Source organism: Hetaerina americana, unplaced genomic scaffold (assembly GCF_022747635.1).
Source record: "Hetaerina americana unplaced genomic scaffold, ioHetAmer1.1.p SCAF_5, whole genome shotgun sequence".
NCBI lineage: Eukaryota > Metazoa > Arthropoda > Insecta > Odonata > Calopterygidae > Hetaerina > Hetaerina americana.
The window spans coordinates 55,832,713-55,856,085 of record NW_027287095.1 but is presented as its reverse complement, the minus strand read 5'-3'; the positions used below and the strand labels follow the sequence as shown (position 1 = coordinate 55,856,085).

At 36.1% G+C, this 23,373-nt stretch overlaps 3 protein-coding genes across 6 annotated transcripts; 2 read left to right on the top strand and 1 right to left on the bottom strand.

The window, feature by feature from the left end:
* Positions 1–9,913: 9,913 nt before the first annotated feature.
* LOC139694067 (transmembrane protein 231-like) lies at positions 9,914–11,586 on the top strand. Its single transcript, XM_071592489.1, has 4 exons — positions 9,914–9,967; positions 10,040–10,168; positions 10,447–10,666; positions 11,300–11,586. Exons 1-4 carry the CDS (start codon positions 9,914–9,916, stop codon positions 11,584–11,586), a joined length of 690 nt encoding a protein of 229 aa, XP_071448590.1.
* A 2,625-nt stretch (positions 11,587–14,211) lies between these two features.
* On the bottom strand, positions 14,212–19,436 carry LOC139693940 (mitochondrial import inner membrane translocase subunit Tim21). Its single transcript, XM_071592286.1, has 4 exons — positions 19,151–19,436; positions 18,466–18,700; positions 14,848–14,947; positions 14,212–14,470 (listed from the first exon to the last, which is right to left on the bottom strand). The coding sequence occupies exons 1-4, from the start codon at positions 19,365–19,367 to the stop codon at positions 14,351–14,353; spliced, it is 672 nt and encodes a 223-aa protein (XP_071448387.1). The 5' UTR covers positions 19,368–19,436; the 3' UTR covers positions 14,212–14,350.
* A 67-nt stretch (positions 19,437–19,503) lies between these two features.
* On the top strand, positions 19,504–23,368 carry LOC139694195 (uncharacterized protein C8orf76 homolog). Of its 4 annotated transcripts, XM_071592630.1 has the most exons (6): positions 19,504–19,601; positions 19,699–19,837; positions 20,010–20,237; positions 22,373–22,554; positions 22,699–22,870; positions 22,940–23,367. In XM_071592630.1, exons 2-6 carry the CDS (start codon positions 19,730–19,732, stop codon positions 23,093–23,095), a joined length of 846 nt encoding a protein of 281 aa, XP_071448731.1. In that variant the 5' UTR covers positions 19,504–19,601; positions 19,699–19,729; the 3' UTR covers positions 23,096–23,367. The 4 variants fall into 4 exon arrangements, 2 of the variants coding, with proteins under 2 accessions (XP_071448731.1, XP_071448732.1); XR_011702096.1 differs by having other exon boundaries at positions 19,523–19,837; positions 22,703–22,870; positions 22,940–23,368; XR_011702097.1 differs by lacking the exon at positions 22,373–22,554 and having other exon boundaries at positions 19,525–19,837; positions 22,940–23,365.
* The last annotated feature ends 5 nt before the right edge of the window (positions 23,369–23,373 follow it).

Genomic DNA, 23,373 nt, shown 5'->3' with positions numbered 1-23,373 from the left:
AGTCCAGTGGGTAGGGCATTGGACTGCTGACCAGAGGGTCCCGGGTTCGATACCCGGGCAAGGCACTCTGGGCACCTGCAGCTCCACCCAAGTTTAAGTGATTTTTCGGGTACCAGGTCTTCCTGGAAAACCATAACCGGCACAGGGAAAGGAACTGGCCCCCCTACCCTGATGTGTGAATTTTCACACGCCGTATAAACTGGGTGATCTCTACCATCACCTACTAAACCGACCTTCGGGTTGATTACTGTGTTTATGGTTTTATATATATAAGCGATAAGCAAATTCAAAAGCAAAAGATTAGCGGCATATTTTAAAGAGAATCCGAAACAATTTTGGTCGTACGTCAGAGAGGTTCATTCAGTTCACCGCATGAATCTTTCCTTCCATTTTCGATTTTGGCTCCCGTGGGTTGGTTTGATACGCGAGGGTTGGAACCCATGGAACATTCGAACAAATTCCTATCCGGAACGCACACATTTCACATGCTATATGAAACCGGGGGTAATCTTTTGGGTAGGTCATTCGGTTATTAATGACCGTAGGGCTCAGGTTTGATCCCCGATGACATCGGGCGTCCCCAGTTTCGCTTAAGCTGTGTGATTTTTCTGGGGTACGAAAGGCCCAGGTACAGGGGCTGAACTTTGTCTTAAATTCAACACAAAACTTTCTAATTCGCATGTAGTGTATTGTAGGAGAGTGACAAGTGCTGTTCTATTGTTTATCATCATTAGATTTCGTGCATGGAAATTAAAGGTACCTGTAAACTGTAACTTTGAGTAACTAGTAGTAGATTCAGTGGAGGCGACCGATAGCTGAGTTCATTTGCGCCATTAGGGATGATGGGAAAAGAGGAAGGGTGGAGAGAAACCTGGCGTCAACATTAACCTACTCATAATGAAAAGTGCCAAGGGTTCCGCAGTTTGACGTCCCATCCGACGGGCGGCGAACTCACTCTAACTGCTCTCCACAAAGCAGCACCTGAAGGAGGAAACGGAATACCAATGAATAAGATCTGCCGTCTCCAGGATTCAAACACGGGCCCTCTGGGTAGGAAACCAGTACGCTATCCTCTGCTCCATCCCGATCCCCTTGTAACTTCGAGAAACACTAACACAATCGACGTAAGAGGGTTTGGCGTTGATTAACGACCAAAAAGAAAAACCATCGTGCAACGAAGCAAAATATTATGTAAATTCAGAACAATTAAGTCAATCGATTCAGTGACGAAAAAACAAATATAGCATTTTTTTTAATGGGCACGTCATTTGGCAAAACCAATTTTCTAAAAAACTCGCTTCATTTGTGTACATTTTTCGGTTAACACTCATTTCTCGATTTGTTTGAAATACATTAATTTTTCCCTTTCACTACCCACTATCAACACAGTCTCGCAAACTACTACCATTTACGAATTACAGTATCGCTTGGTTGGACTAATTGGATGACGTGGAGTTGACGATGATTCCCACCACCGTATTTTTTAAACGCGCCAGTAATTTTACTTCTAGTTTCATAACCAAACTATAGCTTTTGAAATTTTAATAGTAATTTGCCTTTGATATATTTTTAAATCTGCACGACTGGAAATCAGCATCCCACGAAATAGAAAACTCTATGAAGTTGATGATTATCACTTAGTTACATTATTAATAGAAAGGAATTTCCTCGGAAATTCGCCACTGAATGGCGGGGAAATTCCACGTACATAAAACACACGTATCACCAATAAAATGAAAAATTCGAAGTTCGGCCAGCAAAATACATTACTTAATAATATATTTAGTAAATTTTGATTTTCGATGAAAAGTTTACTTTTAGATTTGAATAGTCCCGGATAGACGCTCAACAAATATTCCTGAATAATTTCGGAGAGGCTTTAAACAAATATTCCTATCACGAATTTTATAATCTCCATCCAATCGGAAAGCATTTTGCCACCAATGTAAACAGTTTCTTTTCAACATGGAAATACTATTCTGAACGCAATACTTACATTTATTAAAATGAAAGGACCACCACACGACAAATAAAAAATAACACAATTACCCACTTAAATTTAAAGTTTAACCTTATCCCCGTCAGAAGAAATCCTTGAGACGTAAATGCGACCTACTAATACTTTCAACCAGGTTATAAAATGCAAAATACAATAAAACTTTAGTAATTAACCTCTAAATTGGTTTACGAACGAGAAATACAAATATGCAGAAGGATAAAATGAATAGGGCATTTGGATATTGTTCATCAGGAGGAGGATTTTCAGCAACCTTACTTATTCAGTGAACAGCCCTGAACTATTTAACCGCGCGTTTCAAGACGCGAACCCCTAAGAGTCCTACGTTCAGTCCTCACCAGAATGGCGCGTATTTTTTTCACTAGTGGCTGGTCCGAGACTTCGGCAGAATCCGAGGAGTGGTAAACGGAAGGAAAAGGGCTATCGGAGCGGGCGAAGGTCAAAGGACAGCAGAGAGAGGGTGGTAGGAGTGTGGTGGGGGGAAGAGGTGGTGTGTGGAGGGGGAAACATGGAAGCGGAAGAGGGGCGTTTTGGGCGTAGGGCGGGGAGAGCGTCCCGTGGACCGGAGGTTGAGAGGGTAGGGTTAACGGGAGGAAGGAATCGAGGGGGGGAAATGGTGTTTGGGTCAAGAAGGAGGGGCGTAATCTCTTAGGCATTAGGCTTTGGGCTGGGGTGGGGTGGGGTAGGAGAGGGGAGTTTGGTTTGAAACAGGACGGAGATGAGCGTTTCTCAGTCAGATAAGCCTCGCGGGGGTGGGTGGAGTACAAGCGCTTACGTTTGTTGTGCTCTGGACGGCCCGCGGGGTCGGCCTGGCGGAAGGTCTGGAAGATTTGGGCCGGCCAGGATGAGATAGGGGAGTAAATGAGGTGTGGGAGGGCGGGGGGAGAATGGCATAAAGGGAAGGATTGAGAGAGGTGGTGGGGCAAAAGGAGGCGCCGGGGAACGAGAAGAGGATGGCATCGGGTAGTTTGGGGAGTAGTGGACAGTAGGGGAAGTTCCAGCGCCTCTTTTTAACCTCTAGGTAATTAAGGAGCAGGAGGCTTATCCCTCGGGTTTTAAGGGACGCGATCGTTCTTTTACTTACATCCATAATCAATTTTTTTAAATCGCTTATCATGTACAATCCAGTGGGTAGAACAATGGCCTACTGAACGGAGGGTCCGGGTTCCATTTTGGGTGACGTCTCCGTGTAACCACAGCTTCAACCAAGTCGCGTGATTTTTTGGGCACGAGATCTTTCCGGAAAAGCGCAGACTGGCCCGAGGTTTAGTAACTTGCCCCCTCCACACCCTACCCTGCTGGTGTGTGAATTTCACATACCGCTGGGGGCTTAGAATTAGATGACCTCTACCTAACTATCACCTGTCAAAGCTAGCTTCAGGATAACTGCGGTTATCATGTGCAGAGCGCAGATGCAACAAACTCTGCAACATTTAGTATGAAGAACGGAGGAAGGTTAGGGCCGAGACGGGCCACATTTCTATGTGCTCTTAGGTATTCACGGATTTAGTAGGAGAGTATCATTAACACAGCCTTTAATTAGCAGGGCCATGCTTGGAGTTGATGGTAACAATCCTCCAGACACAGACCTCGCCAGAGATTTCGATTGCAAACGGCCTATCAGAGTACTTGAATAAAACAGTCGTATTCGAAATTTCGAGCCGAGTTGAGTTCCCGTTAAAGGTAACTTGACGCATTTCTTAAAGGCATGAACACATTGATGCGATTAGTAGTTACTATAGCCAAGCTAGAGTCGCACTTAGAAGTGAATATTATCTCCTAATGCCAGAAGCAAACCAAGGACACGCGGAAAAGTCGGATGTGGAAAAGATACTTCGCAGTTATACGATTACTGGTGAATTATACAACCGGGAATCGTCTCACTTCTGTTGAAAATAACTATTTCATAATCCTTCAATTTTACAAATTGTTAGAAAACGAAAGAGAAGGAAGAAAATCATGAATGAAATCCATTCACTCAAATATTTAAAAATCATGTGCTCACACTCAACCAAAATTCCGCGATTTTATTTCATTCACGCCTGTTTCATAACTAATTAACCGTATCCCAGTTATTGGAGAATCACCAGGCTTCCCGGGTAACTCATGTTAGTGGCAAATATCACGAAGTGATTCCGCGACCATCGTGACACTTGTCATTCTAATGCTCACCTCATTATTGGCTTTAATTACTAAGGAAGATAGTAGACAGAATTTAGTGAATATATCAGCAAGCCATCTCACGGTACCTCTTTAGAAGATGCATTTAAACCATTGATCGGGGAATTTCGCCATGAAGCAAAACAATCTTGGAGGTTCGAAGCACGGAGGTCGCGAGTGCATTGACTCTTGGAATGCAGTTGTCTTGATTGTAGTGCTTACCATATGAAATAATAACAGTCTCAGGTGAGACTGGAAAGCAATTGTACTAGTCAGAAAAAAACACATTTCGTGAGAGAAAACACTCAGATATTATGGAGTGCAAGAAATCTATTAAGAACAAATGTGACTCATACTACATTTAAAATAAGTCAGCTATGTCGGTATTCTTTCATTGCGACACCATATGTCCAATAATGTCACCCTTTTGCTTCCAGAGTTTGAAATGGCACACGCATGCGTTTAGGGCCACTTTAGAGCGCAAATCGTTCGACAGTGCAAGGTAAAAATGCACAATAAGGTCATCAAGCTCTTTTATGGCTGCAGGTGCCCTGCGGTACAGTTACTCTCTCAGAAAACTACAAAGAATGAAATCCCGCTCACTAAAATGGCAATTTGAGAGGGGATACATATAATTACCGCATTTATTCTTCATATCGACCATTTTTGTTTCATTCACACCCCCAGGAATGCGATGTAATGTAAATAGATATTTTTCAGTTTCACCAAGTATGTTTTAATTTGTCTAAAGATCATATGTGAGAAAAAATGATGAGTAATGAGTTTAATATACTGGTAATTTCTGTCTGCTAAAACTATTTAGCCAGTATTCATATTCTTCGGTTCATTATTTTTACAAAAGTTAATTCCAAAAGTGACCCCATCTCGATTTTCCCTCCGCTAGAAAGCAATCTAAGTCTCATACTAAGTTGTCACTTCTCCAGCTATGCTAAGAAAATGTCTTGGTATATGTAAGGGAGAATAAGAAGATTCCGAATTCGAATTTTAAATAAGAGCATATGCATTTAAGACAGTACACGGAAACAGCAGGCTACCAATTGATCATTTAGAGAGTTTACAAGGATAAAAAAGAGACATTTTACTTTTTATTTCATCAAATGAATTCGAATCAATCAAGGTATGAAGTTAACGAGTTTCACCGCACCATTAAACAAATATCTATAGGGCGAATATCGACTTAGATAATTAGGCCGAAAGTTTTAAATAGTTACTAGGCACATTTCGCGGTGAACACCGAGGTCCTCTGGTATTTTGTTGATCGGAGTTCAGTGTACCGAACGAAGCGCTGTTATTGTTCCTCAGTACTTTTTTTTATTGTTCAAATACAATCTAATAATAAAATTCGAAGCTCCTCATAGTATCAACGATGAATCACTTTTCCGTAGGCTCTTGGTACATTTTTGTGCCATGTCCTCCGCAAAGTGGTAAAGAACACCATGTGTCGTTAATGGCGCCTCCGTCCGAAATAATTCGATCGCTGAGTACGGTTTGGCGCCAATTCCGACCACTTATTGTTCAACTCTCATTGTTGTTGCTTTGGATTTTTATGCAACGTCGACCTTTCTGCAATCAAAATATGGACGAGCATTTAGGGGACGATTTTTCGTCAACTTGATAATTGATTTACTTAGTAACTGATGAGGTATCATAAAATACTTGCCAGTCAATTGCTACTTTTTGCAGAGTAGGAATACGAACTTCACAAAGCCTAATGGCAAATGGCAAGACCTTGGAAAAATCCACCTACACAGCATCTTTGTTTTGGATAAAAGTTATATGAAATCATCCAAAACACAGGTGCCATTCACAATGAAACGTTTTTATAAATAAAAATAGAGCCCTTAACAACATGGAAAAATCTTGCAAAATAAATCTAGAAGCTTCCTTCACCATTAACTATAATATCCGATATTAATAAAAAAAGGTTAAACATGACGATCAATGAGTTGATCAAACAAACTCCTTCGATAAAAAAGGAGGAAGAAAGCATTAATGAGAGTGGCCGTTTCTTAATGGAAATGGCCAGCTAACAACATAGATTTAAAAGAACGTAGGCCTAAAGGTGCATAGGTCTAAAAGCGAAGCGCGGTCGTAAAATCTAGGGCCTTGCCACTAAGGCCAGTAAACACAATTTAAAGCCGACCTCCAGGAAAATAAGGAAGGGCCGGATGTCACGATTAGGGGTCATTTGCAAAAAAGCAGTGTTTGCATTTTCCAACAGACACGATTAGTTACTACCATCCTGGCGTGCTGGTGCGTTCCGATGTCCCCGAGAGCTCATGCGGCGGGGTTAATGATAATTGTTCTTGGGTGGGTGTCGCCCGTGGGTTGAAGGGTAGGTGCCAGACGAAAGGTGGTCTGCCCAGCGTCTGTTCTTCCGTAAGCCAGCTGCTAAGGCGTCTGACCACAGAGGGGGGTCCTTTAAGTGATTGTGTCGCGTCAAATGCACCATTGAGGAAGACAACGGGAAAGCTCCGAACATATATATATATATATATATATATATATATATATATATATATATATATATATATATATATATATATATATATATATATATTGTGTTCGTCCTTTATGTGTGTTCCTATCCCTTTTCCTTATATCTGTTTCTGTATATATGAGTATTTATTCGCCGTTTGGCGGGATTTCGTGTTTGAATGTGTATATATATATATATATATATATATATATATATATATATATATATATATATATATATATATAATCGTATACATATTGGCGATACCACCATTCTCCCTTGAGAAGGTGGTATCACCACCGAAAATTCGGAAACGAGTGAGTTTCTTTTCTTTTTTGCGTGTTTCTGTGTTTTTGTCTGTGTCTATTAGTGCTAAATTTTACACATAATTATTCACGTCCGTGAGAATGTCAAAAAAGTGTTGTATATTTATTCTCTACATCATTAATATGGCCGGTACTAAACAGATAGTGAATCCTGGCAACAACGGGATTCGGTCTGCAGGGCCGATTGTGCCGAGTTGTAGCGGAGTTAAAAAGACCTTTGCGGTCATCATCAAATGAAATTCTTGCGCAATCTAACTGCCAACAGAGACTAAGAAGACTCGGAAGAACCGAAGCGGTCAGGATAGAGTCATGCACTGTTATATAAACGTTTATAAAAACTGTTCATGTAGATATGTTATGTTTGAGAGAAGTGTGATGAAGACACAGCAGGGTTTACTGGAGCGATAGCTGCAGAGTGATTTATAGCAGGGATTGAGGAGAGTCAATGTGGAGTAGGTAAAAGTACCGAAGAGGAAACTCGGGAGAAATGAATTGAATACTGAGAAATTGAGTGATAAAGTTTTATTGATTGAGATGATAGCAGATATAGCCATGTAGGAGGATGAAGTGTTTGTTTTATGATAACAATCATCTAAATCAAACACCATTACATGTGTAGACAGACATGGAAAATGGCCGTATAAAAATGTAGGTACCAGTTATGATTATTTCAGGATAAGAGATAGGTTTAGGAACAGTGTCCATCAATTCTCAGCCCTTCCTGAGGGCGGATACAGTTTTGGACCATAATTTAGTTGTTGCGAAATGCAATCTAAAATTCATTAACATTAGGAAGACTGCAAGATTGCGAAAGTGATATGTTCAAGTTTTAATGGAATAAGAATTGCCGTGAAAAACATAAAATATCTAATGAAGGATATGGAGCTGTAGAAAACTTTGGAGGAAAGAGGGGGGTAGATGATAAAAATGGGACACAACGAGCAGCAAATGAAACAATAGGAATGATACACCACGAGGGCTCATAGTATCCTCGTGTGCCCCTGAAGAGTATGAGTAGTGTATATTTCCTTCATTATATTATATTGAATAGCCTAATGTCTCCGAAGTGTTTCTAAGAATACCGCATAACTCCAGTTAATGTTCCTGCTAACTTATAACTATTTCAATTCTCGTAAAGAGCCGGATTCGAATAAAGACTGCAATTATAAGTTTCTATTAGTTTAAATGCCGTCTTCAAATTATTGAAATATTAACGCAGTTGAGGCCCAATTTTCTTCTTTTACAATATTCGACGGCTAAATCTCTTACTCTAGCGATATTTTTACGTCATGACTGCGTAATTTAATAACGAACAAGCATTCCTGTTAAATAAATAACGTCAATATATTACTAATTGAAATGTACGTTTTCTTTGAGGTGTTAAGGGTCCCGGATACCTGACTAGAAAACGACTCTTCCAGCTCCATTCCTTGAGTCACCTTAGCTTATGCATTAGTGACACGTGATGAAAAGAAATGCAACAACCATTCATGCGCACTTCGAATACAGACATGGCGTGAATATACCCTTTTAAGCAATAGGTGATCTCATTATTTTTTAAGCATGCTCAAACTTATATATGAATAGTTCTGAGGCCCCTATTTTCGAAATTATGCGATTTCCGTTGTTTCCCCAGGAATGAATTAATATCATTTAAGCTAAGAAGGTTAGATGCTGTTATGTCAAAATTGTCACAAATATTATATAATGGCAAAGATTATTTTTTGCCGTGAGAACGACGTGTTTATCTGCATCATTAATCTATTAGTTTGGTGATTATCGTCCTCAACCATAAGAATGAATGAATTCATGGATTTTCGATGCAAATGTCTATGAAAAATAACATGGGATGAAACTGTTTTCTATTAATGCTACCAAAAATTTACCTTATTGAAAATATTTAATTGCGTTATGTGTATTACATTTTAAATCTAACGTACATTAATATTGAATCCATTAACTGGTAAGAGTAAATATTGAAACCAATGCCTGTGGAATTTCTTAATTCGCAGCAAACGAAATGGGGAAGGCCATTCCTTTTAAAAATGTTATTATTCTCAAAAATACTTTGATGTATTTAAACGTGAAAAACGCAGAAAAGGCAGTTTTAAAAATGTCATAAGACGTAATCAAGTCAAGAGACTATTTTAGGGTTCGAATTCAAAATTTGGGCTTTACAACAACAACTTAAGCCATTTTTTTCACGCACTTCCATAGTTATTCTTTGAATATCTGCGCGGGGTCACTTTTAAATGCCCTCGCTATGATCCGGCCAAATGGATTAACGCGGATGCAACCATCAGTAAATTGTCACTAGAGCCTTCTACACAAAGTTTAAATAATTAAAAATGCCACTTTTCATTTGACATGTCAACAGATTTCACTATTTTTCCCAAAAAAATAATATCCAATTAGTAGCCAAATTTGAATTGCAAACGTTCCATAAAATGGAGCACTGTTGCCACCTACACGGATTTTGTTACCGCTAGTTTCGGTGCTGTGGGCCCCACAGGACCTCTGGTGTTGGTTTATACAAGCTTTAGAGTCGCTACCGTTGCCATGGGAACAGTTTCAAATGGCTATTTATCAGTTGCATTCCCAGTGCGTCGCCTGCAAATACAAAAATTCTTTTTTCTCAACGGCGTTCGTATTTGTCGTGTGTTGCTTACTTTTTGCATTTATCACACCCATTTTCATAATTCACGGATATGACGGTATCTTTGATTGGCGAAATGTGGATCATCATATCCTTAGAAAATAATCGAGATTGAACATTGTTTACATATATCATTCACAGGTTTCTCTCGTCAAACTGAGGCAAGGCGGGAAAAACCTAACGTCCATTTCAAACACGAATTCCTTCTTATCGTGGAAACCAACGAATTGGCATTACCTACAGTATGTGGAACTATGTTATACCAGCAGTTATTTTCCACGGAAAGGAACATCTGTTCAATGACCAAGGTATTAAGCTAATTAATAAATTTCCATTCTTGACGGTAAAGGATTCACATTAACTTCAGTAAATTCTTTCAGGTGCGTGAGGAGGATATTGACAGAGATGGGAAATATGATAATCTAAATTTGGAAATTGAAGTACCACTTGTGGGGAATGAAATGGCACATCATGTGAAATTGTTTCTTATATTTGACTACAAGCTGTCGGTGAGCAAAACAAATATATTAAAATAAGTCATATTGTAAATATGGTATAACACAGATGACCACAGGGATATGCTAAAATTAATGAAAATCATTCCAAATGCTTAGTTTCATAAACCATCTTTCAAAAATTAATCACAATTTATATTATTGAAATTCACAAGACATACATGGCAAATCACACTTTCCTTCATTTTACGGTTAGTAAAAAAATCCTAATATAATGTTTCATAGTATTCAAGGTAATACCCTCTAACTAAATGGTATTTTTTTCTGTATAGTTAATGACTGATTTCCATATGGAGACAATGGTGTTTATAGAAAAGGGTGGATCCTGCCTCGGTGGATCAAGACTGGATATTTTTGGTGACTTGAGATTGGTTCTTAAGGAACCAATTACACCATATACTGTTGATACAAGATATAACACACCTATCTTCAAAACTGAAAGGGAAAATTTTGATATTCCGTCAATTCTGAGAGACTACTCCATGAGAAACAGTGAGTGATAAAAAAATTATCCTAATTTATTAATTTAAATTTTGACAATATTATACATCTGATTGAAGAACGATAATGGTGCCAAAAGCTAAACCCTAACGCTTCAGAGTATCTAGTATGTTTTCTAAATTTCTTGAGTTTTGATGACTTAATTTCCTGCAAACTCTGGTGGCAATTAGCAGAAAAATACAATTTTTGACTTTTGAGAATCAATTTGTAATGTGAGCAAGGATCCTTCCGAGGAAACATAAAATGAGCCGAATTTTGAAAAACTCATCTAGTAATACAATTTTTCTTAACCAATAATATCCGATACTCTAAAGTGACCTTTTTAACAGAACTACCAAAAATTTGCCAAGTTTTTAAACTCCCTAAGATTCCAGGTTCTATAACCGTCATGCCCTGAAGGGGGAGGTCTTGTTTTCAAGCAAATTAATAATCATAATATGCATTCTAAATGACCATCTAGAAGGACAATTAGTTGGCAGCACTTTGGGCCATTGGTATATGCTTCAGAAAGAAACAAGAAATAAACTCCTAAAATACCAAAGACCAATTCTTCAAATTTAGAAAATCTATAAAAGATACTTTACAATATTTAAACACAACTTTCTTACCTTTCTTTTTTTTTAGTGTCAACACATGTGTCCCCCATCAGTGCCTTGTGGACATTTGGGCGAGCACCATCAGACCCATTCATATTTACTGTCACCATCAATTACCCTGAGGAGCAAGTAATTTTCCACGCCAGCATATTCAAAGGACTTCAATGGGCTTGGATACAGTATGCGACCTTGCTGTTGCCATTCCTTTATGCTACTCGAACCCTCTGTTCTTGGGTTTTTAAAAATGGCATCATAAGTGCTGGAGTGGTGATGGACCCTCCTCTTATGAAAAATTTTCCTAAGAAAATGTACTAAGATATTTAAGCCTTTCCTATTCTTCGAATGAGAATCAACAATCAGATGTTTCTGCCTGGTTTAAATGAAAAGGATGGAAGGATGCAAGATGTCAATGAAAAGTTCTCTTAAAGTAGTACAGTGTACTCATAAAGAATATTCAATAATATAATGTGTTTATTAAATATAATTGCCAAATTTGGTTAATATTTAACCTATGGCCTTACATGGGTCAGATGTAATATTTATGAAAACATCTGAATGTCTTCTTTGTGGGCAAATGTAAGGACAAGTTCACAATATATATTTTTAAGTATCCAGTAACTCAATAAATACAATATTTTAATATATATTTGTCATGATCATTAACTGGGCACTACAATTCTGAATCATGCTTGAAAAACTGAAATATTAACAACACATCAGTTCTCATTGGTACAATGACCTTAATCATTTTCCATTACTTCATTGGAAAATTGTTACCAATGTGTTTGCATGAATAAACTACATCTCAATGTCTTCTTTGAGTCTAAATAAGTGATAAGACACCTTGAGCCTCACTTCTACAGCTAGATGAAAATGAAATCACAACAGCAATCTCTTGGCACTAACTGCCACATTAAGATTATTTATATCCCCACTCTATTGAAAATATACAAATGATGCAAAAAATTGTATCTACCCCCATCAGGAGTGAATCCAGGCATTAAATATAGCAGGAGTTGTAATCCTGGTATAGTTTAAGAAAATGATATTAAATGAGCCTAGTATTTTTTTTAATATCATGGAAGGCATGAAATCTGCTCGGCATGATCTGTTCTAATTAACTTCAGCATTTTAGCAAAGTATAAATGCAAGTCAAAACTATCTGGGTCAAACTATTTCAAATTATTATTTTTTCTTGAAAAATTGGATAAAAATGTGTTGAACAAACGTTTTGGGTGAGGGGTACCACAACCCATCACTGAGGTATATGATAATCTCAACCATTGGTACTGGGATAGATAACAGACATTTCAAAAGTTTAGAGCCCTTGGGAGTTTTTTTGTTTATTGACTCTGGCAGATTGAAGCTATTTTTCTATGACTGAGGTAAACTAACTTTTTCCCATTGTAAAAAGCTCTCATAGGGGATATTGTCCCTAAACACATTTTAATCTGGGTTCAATTGCCTCTTCTCAGTTCCAATAATATTGACTGAGACCTAACTGGGACCACGCACTGAATAAACATTTTTATTGACAAATCATTAGGTGTAGTTGATGTGAGAGATGATTACTTGATTCTGATACCTTTTCTGGGAAAATTATTCTATAATTTTGAATAAACTGATAAGTATGCAGCCATGATGGAAATTTGTGAATGTAGGTACATCCATAAGTTTTGTACGAGAATGACATTATACACATCTAATTTGGAAACAAACAACTTTAAATTATTGTAAAGCACATATGAAATTTGTTATTCCATGAAAGTAGGTAATAAGCTACCATATGGTTATAATAACAGCATTTTGTGGACTCTTAGGCAAATTCATTTACTAAAGAGGGTTTGCAAACGTTGTCAAATGAACTCCCTCAAGGTTGAGTGTTATTTAAACAAATCAATAAATACTTTAAAGATAAATAAAACAAAAAACTTTGAAAATTAATTCAATCTTAAAATGTATGCGAGAGTTGCAGTGAAGACGCTTGGAAATTACTGATAGAATATCACAAAAACAATTTTAGAACCTGGCTCAGACATTACTATGGGTTCCATAATCTGGTGGCATGATCTGCATAAACTTCCATATTGTTGTCTTATAAGATATACAAATATATGTATATCTTATCGAACAAAAATTTTCAAGAATTTGCGGGGAAAAGCTCTCATTACTCCACGACAAATCTGGGGTAAGCCATTTCTCAGAAAATAGGATTAATTAAAAAATAACTTTGTATGATAAAAAAAAGAATAGCAACAAACCCTATAATAAGTGGGAATCAAACTAAAAGCTGGGCCACAACAGGCATTTGCAAGAAAATTTGTTTGCCTCCACCACAATGAGAGTCGATGGATATTACATTAAATGTACATTTGCAACATATTTCTCAAAGCAGTTTTCAAGGATTTTCTTGAATTTTGTGTCAGGAAACAATGGAGAACAGAAACCACATGTTCCAGTTTGATGCTAGTTTAAATTTCAAAATATAAAACCAGTATTTGTCATCGCAAATTCTCTTAATCTAATGAAGCTATTCAATTGTCAAAAATCTTTTAAGTCATCACCTATATCAAATAAGAAAATATATTTAACTTACATATCAACACACTACTGAAGCACGTTGGATTATTTACATTAAATTCAATTTATTTCAGGTAATTAAAATTGGGATTTACGAAGTTGCATTGACTTTTCATGTTGAAGACCTCCCACATATTTCCTTCACATGCTAAATGAAAAACATCATTTAATTAATGCACAAGTCAAAAAAATATCCAATTATTTACAAGACTTTTTTCAGACAAAGCTATTTTGAAGAAAATTAACAAACATGCTGAATAATAGAACTACACACTTAAATATAACATGAAATTAATGGAATATGAAATGCTTTTTTCCCCTTATTTCTAATTGGCAATATGGAAAGCTCAAATAGCAATGTGTATAAAAGGATCATTTTATTGATAAAATTACCAGCTTACAAAGTAGAAAAACAGATACTATTTAAGCTATACACTCTACGTTGATGTAGCATTTATTTTCCTACCTTATAAGATTATTTACAAGTATTAAAATACAATCAGGTAAGGCTTGCAACATCTGATTTATCACTGCGGTTGTCTTCAAGGATCACTGTGTCTCTAGGAAATGTATCTAACTGGACAAACAAATACCTATATACAAATTTTCCAGATTCGTTCTTCATTATTGAACATGAAATGAAATAGTAGCACAATTAAATACAGGAGGTAGTAAAATAAAATATTTCAAGCAACAGAATTTTTTATAAGTGCTCACAATAAAACAGAGGACATAATATTTTAAACTATTTTCTTAATAAAAAATGAATAATCACAATTCACATTATGGATGTCAAATCAATTCCTTGGGCAACTCTCCTTTAAGTGCATTAAAATAATTTAAGTAACTAGCCAAAACAAAAAATGTTAAGAGTGCACATTAGTGCATATCAGGTGCAAAGATATAACTGGCTCTTTCAATTCTAGGAATTCATATCAACAGCAAAAAGGATTGAATAACAATAGAAGCAAAGAGTAAAACACAACCATGTTGTACCTTTTTCATTTCCAAATGGACAGTTCCCTGTCTCCTTATTCCTTGCACATAAAACTTCATCCTGAGGTATTCGACTCCATCACGTTCATACAGAATATGGCTACAAATCACAAATTTTCAAATGCAAATAAATATAAAATATTTAATAAATTAATTCAATTTAATAAAAATACATCAAGATTACATTTAATATTCCATATGTGGTGTAGAAATCCATACCTAGAATACTTGTACCACTTCTTTAACATATATATTAGTTTTCCATATTTTAAGTAATTATTATGACACCAATTTGTCATAAAATACCCATCATTGAAATGTAAAATTACCAGCCTACTAAGTAAACAGTGGAGTATGAGATTTTGGAATAGTTTATTAGGGTAGCACCAGTTTTGACACAAGTTGAATTATTAGGAGACCTCATCAAGCAATATAAGATCGCCAGATGATATTGCCTATGCATCAAAACCAGTAATACTCAGTTTAACTTAAGTGATAAACAAATAGTTTACTTATCTAGTAATCAAGAATTTTCAACAAATCCTAAACAAAATTACACTTAAAATTCAATTTTATCACAAAATGAATGTAATATGTTAGAGTCAAGGACCATTAGCATTCATGATTTGAAAGGGCTAATACATTAACTGAGAATTTGGCAAAAAAGATACAACTGATTTGTAATGTGAATATCTGAATAACTATTAAAACCTTTTTGTGTGTTTCAGCTGTTTAAATAATGAATGGGGAAAATAAACTTTTCCGTGATATTATTGGACAGTGGCATGATGTATTATACTACAATGGAGTGCATTTATGCGTACAGTCACAACCATGCATAAATCTTGCATTATGCAGGGTGCAGCCAAGAGTGGTAAAGTGAGGGGGGAGAGGTGTTCACATTTTTCAATGCCACTTATTGACCAATGTTTTTGGTAGGAAATCTTACATTCTTCCATCTCGCTATTTCCCCTCCCTGCCAGCAAAGCCCTACATCTTTTTTTTCCTTCCCACCTCTTTCTTATTGTTCACACTCTAGTGAGTTCCTAAGAGAGAGCGAGGAAGGGGAGCAAAGTAGAACCATCAGGTTCAGGATTCCTCATGACTGTGGCTAATGCATGTGCCAATTTGCAGTATCGGTAATATAAACCCAAAAATGTGTTAAGTAGCCAATCAAAGAAATAATTAAATGTTTGGGACCACTAACATTTTAATCAATCAATTTATTTTCCCCAAGTTATCCAATTTAATATCTGGAAATGAGGTAGTCAGAAGGGCAAAAATCTCTTATTGGTCAACCTTTCCATTTCCACCTCTGAAACTACAATGTGAGATTCGCCCAATATCCATTGGAACCTGAGAGATTTTCACCCTGAAGAGTCATGGGGAAAGCACAAGATAATATGTCTGGAAACCTGATAACTCATTAATTGGTTCTCATGAATCACTCTCTAGAAATTCTGAAGATGGTACCTAGGGCTAGAAAATCAAGTACCAGTCCCTAAATAATGCAGCGGAAAGAATCTCCAGTTGAGCGTTTTGGAAGAATACTCCATAAGATGAAACTTTAATTACTCTAGTGATAACAGTGTATGCCATGTATAATCAGAACCGATGCCAACCAACTTTTATTTGACATAATTGGACATGCCAATTTTTTAAATTAAATTTCTGAAGTAGATTGCTAAAGATCAACCTCTGGTTTTTTATTTTTTAAAGACAACTGGCTTTAAATGAAATCAAAATTCAGCCTGCATACACACATTCAATATGATATTCAGAAAAAGGTATTAGGATATTTTGTGTTATGTTAGCCAGTGCTTAATAACACATGTGGTTCATCATAAAACTATACAAACCTGGTACTCTACTGCTAATAACCTTCTTTCGGTTACCCCTTGAATTAACATTCATACAAAATTAATAAAGTCATTCTGGGAGCATTCCCCCAGAAAAACTGGATCAATAATTGTAAATATGATATCATTGAATCCTTTTTCATAAATTGTTTAAATATACTGGACAATATGATAACATTATTTTATTATTAGAGGTAATCTACTGGTTGAGGTAGGTTTTTGATGAATACAAGCTACCAAAATAATTCTTATGCCTCTACTAACAAAACACAACCCAACATCCTACTCTACAACAAAGTCCCTCTTCATCTCTGTGTACTTCCTTCTTTCCTTCATTCTGTCCAACATCCGTATCCTATTCCTACCCTTACCTTGTCTGCCTAGCATTCTCCCTCTATCATAATTGTGAGCATCCCATTGCCAATCAATATGCTTGGCATTCATTTATCTTATCTCCTTATGATTTCTTCCAACAACCCCTTCTCTTCCCCCATCATTCCTAGCACTTACTCATTTGTCTTCTTTTCTGCCCACTTCACCTTTTCCATTCTTCTCCACACCCACATTTCAAAAGCCTCCAATCCATGCCTATCATTCTGCTTCAATGGCCATGGTTCTGCACCATACATACATAACCATGCTCCATATCAAAGTTTTAACGAGCCTTTTCTTAACATCCTTACTAAACGTCCCGGTCATCAATTATCTCCTCTTTGTGAAAGCTACTTTGCTTAACACAACAATTCTTCTCCTTATGACCCTATTACTTCGACCATTTTGGTCCAAAACACTTCAGAAATATATTAACTGTCCCACCTGATCTACTTTTTGCCCTCTCAAATAAAATAAACTCAAAAATGGAATCCCAAAAAATGCAACCTACTCTCCTCATAATGTATTTGGGTATTTTTTTACAAATATGCAAGGAGCTCATTTAGAAATTACTCAAAAAAAGGAAAAACTCGGCCAAATCATGCGCATTGCAAAGTTATGAAGTTGCATAAAGTTATTACTTATGAATTTTACCAATGGCCCTACTAGGCTACAGGGGTCACTGTAAATAATGCGTGCATCCCTCCTTAGATATGAGGCTCTGGTATAATATTTGGAGCCTCCACATAAATCGAGGTAGCACAGAAAATTTGAAACATAAGTAGTTGCTTCCTGAAAAGAAAACTTTTGAAATACAATCTGGAGAAGAAATTTGGATTTACGGTGTAAAATATACCAAACATATTCATATATTGTGTATTAAAAGAGTGTCGTCTCCTCAGTCAAAACATGTCCTGCATTGTGAGATCTTATACAGTGGGACTACTATCAGATTTCACCTATTTTTTACACACGTCTGAATAGAGCTGAAGAAGTCCTGAGTTGAAATTGGCTCCATGAGCATGGAGTGTTATTTTTGAGACAATTATCTGAGTACCTCTGATTAAGCTACAAGCATTATCAATAGTAGTGTAGCCTTACACGTGCTCTTCACATTAAGTTGTAACTTGAGTACTCTAAATAACAACTACAGAATAGACATTTTCCCTGGTAAAAATACACAAAGATAATTTAAACAAATGTACTCACTAATATCTGAAAAACATCATGATTCAGACCTTAAACTATTAAGGAATTGGTAAGAAGTTGCTCAAAAGCATAAATCAATATATAAATCGTATTGAAGGAAGATTTTATGATGAAAAATGTATCGTTAGTGCATGAGATAATTTATCTCATTGAGATAAATTACGCTCCATATACACACCTAACATGCCGCCTTCTCCCTCTCCTGGTCTCTTCGCCGAACCCTTTAATGGGCTCTCCGAGTAGATCTATCACTCGAGGATTGTTCCTGCATTTTTCCAGGGCTGCCGTATATATACTATTTGGACTATTACTTGAAAATAATTCCTTAAAAACAGTGTACAGAATAAATCCTGTAACACCCACGCCAAATAAAATTACTCCTAAATAGGAGACTGTCTTTGTAGTTTCCTTCACTGAAACAGCAGCAGAAAAGACTTCAGTAGCTTTTAAACATGGGAGTTAGTTGGATCTTAATGAATAAATACTGGGAACAAATGACACTACGAAATGAATGTACCTATATGGCTACTAAATGCATATTTTAGAAAAACAAACATTTCGTAAGCCGAAGAAATACCACGATTTATTTTTTACTCTATTAATCTGGGCCCCGAAATAAGGACAACGTAAGAAAATATAAATCTGGCCCAAGTAGAGAGAATCCATTAGAGTTTATTGACATGTTTAACAACGCTTAACTTTAATGAACGTTATAAGGCATTTCTGAGCATTCTAGACACATTAAAACAAAACTAACAGTATGATTGCAAATCGCCCGGCACCGCAAATATTGCCTAGAAATAATAAGCAGTGCACTTATGTATATACAGGCCGCGATTTCACACATAAACTCTTTCATTTACCTTCTTTAACAGTTGTTGATATTTGATCTTTAGTTTTCACTTTGGTAAGAGAAGAGGAATCAGCTTTTCTTTCGGACGCATAGTACCGTTCGCTTAGTTTTAAATTAATTCTATGTTTTAAAGCGATACCGCTACCTAATCTATTGTAATTAATAAATTTAAAACATTTTATGTGATGAAATATTGCAGTGCACCTAATATTTGAGACTAGTGACATATTGCATATTTTCGCTAATCAGTTTCAAACAGCACTACTTGCACCTCAAGCCTCTCTTGGCACTTCTTACTGTCGACCTCTGACCAGTAAGTCGACTTACGATTTGAAATTAGTTTGTGTTTTGAAATCGACTCATCGACGATTCAAAAAACGATAGTGTGAGCAGAACTAAGGTTCTCTTCACTTCCCTGTCAAAAGGAATCAAGTGTAAATTTATTATTCCATAACCCAACTGTAAGGACGTTATCCATCACTATTAGTATTAAATTATTTTATGTATTGGGGTTATAACTAAAAGTTATCTTCGTGAAACTGGCGTCGTCTCATATAGGTTACATGTAGCGCAGATTGGTAATCTTGTTATGGATGTCACTAATTTGATACAATTCGAAGACGATTACTTTGAGACGAAGGAGAGAAAACTAGTTACAGAAAATGTAAATTTTAGACCAATAATGTGTCATACCCGGGTAAGTTGCTCGTAGAACCTTGATACATTTCCAAAGTATCAATGTTGACATTTTACGGCACATATGGTACCTACTTACAATACCATGAAAGAGGATTTGAAAAACATTTTACGTATAATTTTGTAATCCCGATACACAATGCATCTGTATAATTGTTAAGTTTTTTCCGCAGTGGTTTTTCGATGACCAGGCTCCTGAAACAGCCGAGAAACTCCAAAATCAAGCCAATTTCTGCTATTGGACTAAAGACTTCAAAACTGCAGTGTCCTTGTATAATAAAGCTCTCGAAAATTACTTTACGAATAGTCCATTCATGCGACGCAATCTTTTGGAAAGTATAGCTCGATGTCACTTCCAGTTAGGGGATCTACCCAAGGCTCAAGCCCTTGCTGAAGATTGTGTAAGGGATAAAATTTCTATTATTAATATTATTAGGGCTTAAATTATCATGGCTCGGCTATCAGCTGGCTGTCGCTTCCCCTAACAATTTCCCCCACTCCAAATGAATTTAATTTCAGGAGTTGATATACCCTTTTTGACGACTTTGCTTGCCTGTGTTTACGAAATATTATGTGACTGACTTTCTATTAGTATGGTAAATTCAGAAATTTTGCCCGTGGATTTTCTGCATTTTTTGAAGTAAAGGTGGCCGGAAATAAAATTTCCTGAATAGCCCATTAGCTCACCACATTCTTTTTATTGAAAAAATCTTATCAGAGTCTACTCTTTTTTAAAGCTATGAAAAGTAATTTTTCTTAAAATCTCTGTTGATTAAAATATAAAATCATTTTACGACAGCAGGTGAGGTTCTGTAGCTCAGATGCATTTTCCGGAAAACTCCCTGATTTGATTGAGTTAATTTTTTGTAAGGCCTCAGACAGCAAAAATATTCCAATTAAACCTTGTTGAAGGATCTAATCCTAATTTTCCCAATTTACCAGAGAAAATCTGTAATAATCAGAGGGCAATAAGCACTGTGTCATGAACAATGTTAAATATTTTTCTTCGATTTTTGAAAACCTAAGATTTATCAATAAAATGATGTGGTAGATCTAAAAAAAATGGCAGTAGAACTACTCAAACTGCAGCAAAATACAACGAGGGCCTACAATGAAAATATAATCTCTGCTGTAAGGAATAATTTGAAATCACCATGGGAAGTCATTTATGATTCCAAATGAAAAATCATTCTACGGACTCTCCCCACATTTACTGACCCAATCAGCCATTCATCCATATCTCACTCATTTTGAGCAAAACGTTTTGATTTGAAATTTCTTAAAGATAATCCATTTCAAGCCACAAACCCAAAACCATCTCATGCATGAAATTGTGGAATGTACGAAGTTCCACTTCTGGAAATATAAATTAAAGTAATACGTGATATTTGATGATTTCATGAGTTGAAATTATAAAATAATTTCAATATAAAATAGAATTCAGTATCAGATATATCAATAATGTTTCCTTACAGATAACTGTATTAATGCAAACTCTAATGCCAATTGCAATGAAACACCTGGTGAAATAATCTGTACTTCCGCCTAATTAAAGCCCACCTTCTGCTTTTGACAAACAAATCACATTTCCTAGTATTTTTCCTGAAATGTTCGAACATCCGACATATTTCGTTATAAAAAACTAGTCTCACCTAATGACTTCAGTAATCAGTGGCCTAATGTGGAATAAAATAAATTTTCCAAGGTGTTCAGGAAAGTCTTGCATGCAATGCTCTTTGCGTACTTGGAAAGGCATGATCTACTTTCCACTCACCAATACAGCATCAAGCATGAAATACCCACGTCTATAATTTACCATGTAATTTATACATTGCTATATGCTTGAAAACTATTACCTTATACTGATGATACAAACATAATTCTATCATGATCCTGAAATTATTCTCAAATTCAAAACTCCAGACAAGCCACAACCAACATCAACAATTTGTGTATAGAAAATCACCTTAACATCAATATAAATAAAATTCATAAGGTCTCCTTCGTACTCAGAAAAATGGAAAAGAAAGTCCACCCATACAAATAACTAAAAAATTAATGGAGCAATTGCCAACCTTCTGGGAATTTGCCTAAATATGAATCTAACATCGGAATAAGTCGATGCCCTTTGTCATAAATTCACTAGTATGTGCTGCGCTGCCAACTCGGGAAGCTATATCAAAAAGTGCCTATGTCCTATTGAAATTCTATTATGGTGAATTATATGTCCACATTTTAAAGAGCATAATTCTTTGCTGGTCATCACAACTCTCACAGGTAATATTTAAAACACAACTAAAACAATTAGAATTATCTCTGGTCAAGGCCACGGTTGTTCAAAAAAATTAATAAAGAAGGACATATCTATCAATTTCTTCATCTTAATGGTAGATTCTTCAACATAAACCTTTTTCTTACGCCTTGCATTCTGAAAGAATTATATGGAGTTAATGGGTATTCCAACTTATCACTTTGACCTTAAATTGTTCTACGTATACTATTTGTCCTTGTTTTAATTAGTCCATTATCTTTTCAGCTGGCCATGTCTTACACAGTCGAGCTCAAAAGTAGTATCCTAAATCTTTTGAGTATTGTGTATAAGTCACAAAATCTATTTAATCTAGAGAAAGCTGCATTGCTACAATTGATCTCACTCCATCCTCAAAACTATAGAGTATGGTTAGATCTTGCCTGCTGCTTTTCTGAAATATCTAAAAGGTGCTTAAGCTTTTTCTTATTTAAATTTTGAATATCTAGGATACCGATATCATGTAGCAGTTACCCTAATGTTAGCATATGAATACCATCTCATTTGTTGTTTTCCAATGATTACTGTCATGAAATGCATCTATTGTGTTTTAGACAGACCGAAGAGAATTATCAGCTGATGTTGATGGAAGCAGCTTGTCTGCTACGCATATCAATGATTATTACTGCCATGAAAAATAGTGAGGGATGTTCAGCACTGGAAATGGTGGACAAAAGATTGGCTCATTTGAACCTTCCTGAAAATTTTTTAGCTGCTGGGAAAAAGGTTAGTATCTCCAAAATGAAATGCAAATTGGTGATTGAGTAACCAATCATTTAATAATGGCCAAAACAGTTTTTCAGCCAGGATTTGTTGGAAGAACATTTAGTCGCAAAACCAAAGGATCTAACAGCACCAGATGAAGCTCAAGGTTCTGGAGTCAACGGTGTGACAGCAACGTCAGATGATGAGAAAGTCTGGTTTAAGTGGGTGCATGAATTTTTAAAGTGAATCATAAATGATGTTTCCCACAAATGTGGAATGTGGCCTGAAGTCTGTCCATCCTTTTTGAAGACAGATAAATGATGTATGAAGATGACTATTGGATGGGTGAATGAATGTACATCTTGCACAGTTTGAAAGATAGGTATGCATTTATGTTTTACAGTGTACCAGTGGAAAAGAAAATATTCAGTTGTAATAAATTTATATTTTTAATAGATTTTCATTAAATTGAAGTATTCACAGAAAATTAATTAAAACGTATTTGAAAAATTTATGACTGCTCA

Bases quoted from the DNA above. Each gene is read 5' to 3' on its own strand.
- LOC139694067 (XM_071592489.1), top strand. From the start codon at position 9,914: ATGTTATACCAGCAGTTATTTTCCACGGAAAGGAACATCTGTTCAATG. The intron at 9,968-10,039 runs GTATTAAGCTAA...AAATTCTTTCAG, and splicing joins ACATCTGTTCAATGACCAAG to GTGCGTGAGGAGGATATTGA. The intron at 10,667-11,299 runs GTGAGTGATAAA...CTTTTTTTTTAG, and splicing joins AGACTACTCCATGAGAAACA to TGTCAACACATGTGTCCCCC.
- LOC139693940 (XM_071592286.1), bottom strand. From the start codon at position 19,367: ATGTCACTAGTCTCAAATATTAGGTGCACTGCAATATTTCATCACATA. The intron at 14,948-18,465 runs GTGTGTATATGG...TGTGATTTGTAG, and splicing joins GGGAGAAGGCGGCATGTTAG to CCATATTCTGTATGAACGTG. The intron at 14,471-14,847 runs GTACAACATGGT...TCAATAATGAAG, and splicing joins TCCATTTGGAAATGAAAAAG to AACGAATCTGGAAAATTTGT.
- LOC139694195 (XM_071592630.1), top strand. From the start codon at position 19,730: ATGGATGTCACTAATTTGATACAATTCGAAGACGATTACTTTGAGACG. The intron at 20,238-22,372 runs GTAAGGGATAAA...TTATCTTTTCAG, and splicing joins AAGCCCTTGCTGAAGATTGT to CTGGCCATGTCTTACACAGT. The intron at 22,555-22,698 runs GTGCTTAAGCTT...ATTGTGTTTTAG, and splicing joins TTTTCTGAAATATCTAAAAG to ACAGACCGAAGAGAATTATC.